Source organism: Sinocyclocheilus grahami, unplaced genomic scaffold (genome assembly GCF_001515645.1).
Source record: "Sinocyclocheilus grahami isolate Dianchi unplaced genomic scaffold, SAMN03320097.WGS_v1.1 scaffold70.1, whole genome shotgun sequence".
NCBI lineage: Eukaryota > Metazoa > Chordata > Actinopteri > Cypriniformes > Cyprinidae > Sinocyclocheilus > Sinocyclocheilus grahami.
The window spans coordinates 651,433-656,544 of NW_015505249.1; the positions used below are offsets into that span (position 1 = coordinate 651,433).

General features: G+C 34.4%; 1 protein-coding gene across 1 annotated transcript in view; it reads right to left on the bottom strand.

Moving 5' to 3' along the window:
- LOC107585428 (AP-3 complex subunit beta-1-like) overlaps positions 1-5,112 on the bottom strand; it is a 75,089-nt gene that overhangs the window by 64,397 nt on the left and 5,580 nt on the right. The window contains exons 2-3 of the mRNA XM_016272446.1: positions 1,806-1,881; positions 1,369-1,443 (exon numbers count right to left, since the gene is read on the bottom strand). Coding sequence (XP_016127932.1) covers positions 1,369-1,443; positions 1,806-1,881 — 151 coding nt within the window. The remainder of the gene's footprint in view (positions 1-1,368; positions 1,444-1,805; positions 1,882-5,112) is intronic.

Here is a 5,112-nt window from a genome sequence, read left to right on the forward strand (position 1 = left end):
TATATATATATATATATATATATATATATATATATATATATATATATATATAAAGTAAAATAAAAGCAATACATTTAAATAAAAGTAATTTAAATTACAAGTAAATTAAAAATAAAAATAAATTAAAATTGAATAAAATAAACTACAGTAAAATAAAAAATAAAATACATTACTAGTGAGAAAAATAAATTATATATGGGATTAAAATAAATTGCAATTAACGTATTGACAGATGATATACAAAAAAAGACCTCAAACTAATAGCAAGAAATATACAGTAATATTTTCCAAACTATCCAAATATTTATAATATTATTTAGTAAACTAAAAGTAAAACCATTATAAAATAATAATTTAAAAAAACTTGAAGTAAATGTTAAATTAAATGAAATATTAAAAAGAAAAATGTAAACTTATTTTAAGGTAGTTGTCAACATTTTCATTTAGTTTAACTTGATGTACTTAAATACCTAAAAAAATAAACAAATAAAAAAAAAAATTATCAATAAGAACAATATATTCATTTTCAATTAAAAAAAAAAAAACAGTTGTGGGGGTCGGTGACATCAAAGTTTACCATTTTTCTGCATAATGTAAAAAGAAATAATTGCAAAATTATTTTAAAAAGTAAACAAAGTAATTAATAAAAATATAAAATAATAATAATATCATCAAAAGAATTTGTACCATTTAATAAACACATTTTACTGAAAATCATGCTGTTCACAGAAATCTCCAGTTCATTCCTACAGGGTGTAATGTAAAGCTTGTCCAAGTTAGCAACAGTAACCAAGGAGGGGAGGAGTTTAGTGAAGGGTCAAATACATGAGTGTTTGAGTGTGTATGAGTGAGTGAGTGAGTGAGTGAGTGTGTGTGTGTGTGTAACCCTGCAGTGAGTGGATCAATGGTCACACCTGTGGTCTCGTGTGTGTGTGTGTGTGTGTGTGTGTGGATCAATGCCAGCGTCCCCGCGTCTCTTGAGCTCCAGAGAGCGACAGCGTTCTGCACACAGCTGCCCAGCGCTGAGCATCAGACGTGGGGGGAGACAGAGAAAGCGTGACTGGGCCCCTGGACCACCAATTACACACCGGCCCCTCAAAACAGCAGCCGTCTTCTTCAGCCAGGACGTTTTTCCCAACCACCTCTCATGTCTTTCCATTCTCCTGTCCAGACAATCTTCCTTCCATCTAAACATTCATTCTTCATCAACAAGGGCTTCCCTGTGAGATGCCCGATCAAAAATAACCCCCATCTACTGGGGTCCACACTTGTGTTCAGCAGTCGATTTTCACTCTCAAGTCAAAGCAAAAAGCGCAGTGAGGAAAACTGATTCGAGCATGTTTTGGTAGGTTTTATATATTTTCTTACCTCAATGTTTTTGCTTGCAACATTCTTCACCACCGCTGGGAAAAGTTCAGATGCATTCTTTCCCTTGGCAATCAACTAGATAGAGAGAGAAATAAACATATGATGAGACAGAATGAAGCAACACACTGATGCTGAGTGATGAATGCAGTCATAAAATCAGAGACTGGATCTTAAAGGGATAGTTCAGCCAAAAATGAATATTCTGTCATCAAGTTACTCACCCTCCAAACCTGTGTGAGCTTCCTTCTCCAGATGAGCATTAAAAAAGATATTTTTGAAAAATGCTGGAAACCAAACAGTTGCTGGTTCACATTAACTTCCATAGTATGGAAAAACACTATGGAAGTCAATGGGGACCAGTTTGCTTACCCACATTCTTCATTTTTTGGACGAACTATCCCTTTAATACCAGATCTCTATCTGTCAGTATGACTTACCCCCACAATCCTCTTCATTGCCTCCAGCTTCAGAGACTCTTTGTTGCTTTCCAGCATCTCCTTCAGATCTTCATTCCTGCAGAGAAAACAATGATTCAGCATTTCAGTAATTCATATTTAAACACAGTGAAAGAAGGATTTGATTCATTCACCTTCATGTACCCTTATGAACATGCACCATGCTAACCATACAGTTTTAGTTATAAAGTGAAAGTAGGGCTGTCAATTCACTCAAATCATTGTCAGTGATTTACCATTATTCAACAGCTTCAGTTCTTTTATTGTAAATTAAATCAAAAGAAAAAATAATAACTGAATATCCAGAAACAGCAGAACCATTGAAAAAAATATTAATTCTAAAAATATTATATATATATATATATATATTACACACACACGTACATCATACATATATTTTCAGAATTAATTTGTACTTTTTTTATAATTAAACATTATATTATTATAAATGGTATATTTATACATAATTAGATATTTGTATTTCAACTACATATTTATATTATTTAATTACATATTTGTGTTTATATTATAACTATATTGAAAATGATATAAAATATGATTATATTATAAATATTATAATAAACTATAAACTGGGCAATTCATACGGTTTCACAATAAAAACAATCAAAATAATAGAAAGAAAAAACACTTTTTTTTTTACCTGAATGTCATGTTGCAATTAACCGACAACAGAGAACCGCGAACATACAAACGTTTTTTTTACATTATTGAGATATTATCTTAAAATCTCAGTGGGTAATTTAAGTAAATACTTTAGGTTGGTTTAGTTGACAAAAACAATAAAAATCCCTGGCCTACAGCACCAAAAACACAGAATTCAGGAAAAACCATCTCAATCCCAGCTAATGGAAGACAGTCAGACATATTAGATTACTCTGAGCGAATGCTGGTCATTCCTCTATCCACACAGTGCTGTCATTTACATATGTACCATGTGAGCGCCACATTCTTCAGACAATGTGAAGATAGTTTGCCATCATGTCACAGAGATACAGATGAGCTATTAATTAACCAAAGGAATTGGAATATAGAAGGATGCTCATACCATAATTTGAGTGTTTGATTAAATGAAACAATGAATAAGAAGACAAACTGATAGACTGACAGAAATATTTAGACTGTGAGAGCAAAAGAGCTAATGAAGGAAAGCAGCCTTGCTTATCTTCATAAATCCATTTAGAAAACGTCCAAACGCCATTATGAGATCATCCATTTCTCTAAACCAGCCCAGAAGACCAGACCTAAGAAGCTAAAGCTAAGAGAAAGTTTGACAGCCAATGTCTACTGGTTTCTATAAAGAAGACCAGAGAGGGACAAGACAGCACTATGCTCCAGCCTGACTCGATCATCTGCTTAATGGCCACGTGCAGCAGTCGCACAACCATCCAGTGTGACCATCATCACACACCAATTAGATCCATGAGGTTACAACGGTTCACTCTTTATCATGGACTGAAGTCTGAATTCCCTTACTTTCCTTCAAAGTTCTCCTGAGGCCTGGTCAGTTGTCCGAAGAAGCTTTTCCCTTTTGGTTCTCCATTAGAGAACGATGAAGCCTCAGTTATCGATTGGTTTGAGAAAACCAATCTCAGAAGATCCAGAGCTTGCAAGCTGCGTCCCTTTGAGCGCCAGTTGCGACTTGTAGCCAATAAAGGAAGTGGGTAAAATGGAAAGGAAGTCCATTTAGGTAAAAACAGCACCATCTAAAGAGCTAAGGCGACTCATATCCAATCCGGTCGTGGTAATTCTTGGTGGTTATGGAAGCGTACAGTCTCTTATCTTCAGACCGAGGCTTTCAACACCTCCGCAGAACCGTATTCTTCACTTGTGTTCATCGTTCACGGCAGGTCTGCTTATCCTGATAACGTGAAACTTCCTCCTGCCAACCAAGGCAACAAAATATAACAAGTCTGAAACAAAAATCAAACCCAAATAGTGAGACGGAGGAAGGAACGGAAAGAATATTTTGTGAACATCGCTGAAAACAGTGGAATGAATCGGTTGGATTGAACAAGAATCACTCGGCTGATCAAGCTGCAAAAAAGTTCATAAGGTGCACCATAAAAGCAGTTCATACAACTCGTACAATATATTCAGAATCTTTTCAAGGCATCTGATAGCTTTCTAAGAGAAACAGATTGAAATAAAGCTATAATTTGCTGATAAAACTCCCTTCTAAGTTGTTGACTCAAGAACTGCTGCAACTGAATCAATGAGTTTAACCTGAAAACTGGAGCAGAAAACAACAACTCATTATTTTATGATCTTTAGATTGAATTATTTGAATTAAACAACAGGTTTTTGAATGAAAGCAGTCCATACGACTCATGCCCTATATTTATGCAAGTCTTCTGAAATCATACGACTGAAATTTAAGTTATAATTTGTTCATAATCTTCCCCTCCACTTGAGAATCGATGCAAATGACTCAATGAGTTGAAACAGAGAACAGAAGCAGTGAGCAAATCTTTCATTTTGAGCCAGTTCTGCAATGAAAGCTGTTTGAGCTAGTTCACAAATTGGATTTAATGAATCACTGATGAGTTGAGTTGACCTGATTTGTTCTAGAATTAAAGTTCAACTTACTAACTCTCTGAACAAACAGGCTCTTGCATGAAAGTAGTCCATACAACTCATGCTCTATATTTGGAGTCTTCTGAAGTCAGCTTTGTAAGAGGAAGGGACCAAAATTTAAGTTGTTATTTGCTGAGAAAAATATATATATACACATCACCCTCCAGTGAGCTACAAACTTACACTGCAAATGACTCAAATTAATCAATGAGTTGAACTAGAAAACAGAAGCTGGTTCTAATGAATAAAAGGGAATGATCTTGATCTAGTTCACAAACTGGACGGAGTAATTAGTTAATGAATCAATATGATTTGTTTATGAATTATTTAAACTCACTGACTCACTATACAGATTCTTGAATTAACAGCTGAGTGAAGAGGAAGATTGTTAGCGAATAATGACTTCAATTTTGATTTGTTAATCACACAATGCGATCATACACCTTGAAATACAGTGCAAGAGTTGTATAGACTACTTTCATATAGCATTTCGTGCCAAGATTACAATGAAAAAGACCTGTGTCTATTAGCCTATCTATAATATCACATTTTTTTATCTAATATATCCAGTGGTTGGTTCCACAGAAAAAAGAAAGCCATACAGGTTTGGCACAACATATAAAAGGGGAGTAAATTAAGATAATTAAACATTTTCTGGTGAACTCTCCCTGCAGTGTTGTTCTCCTTGCGTCTC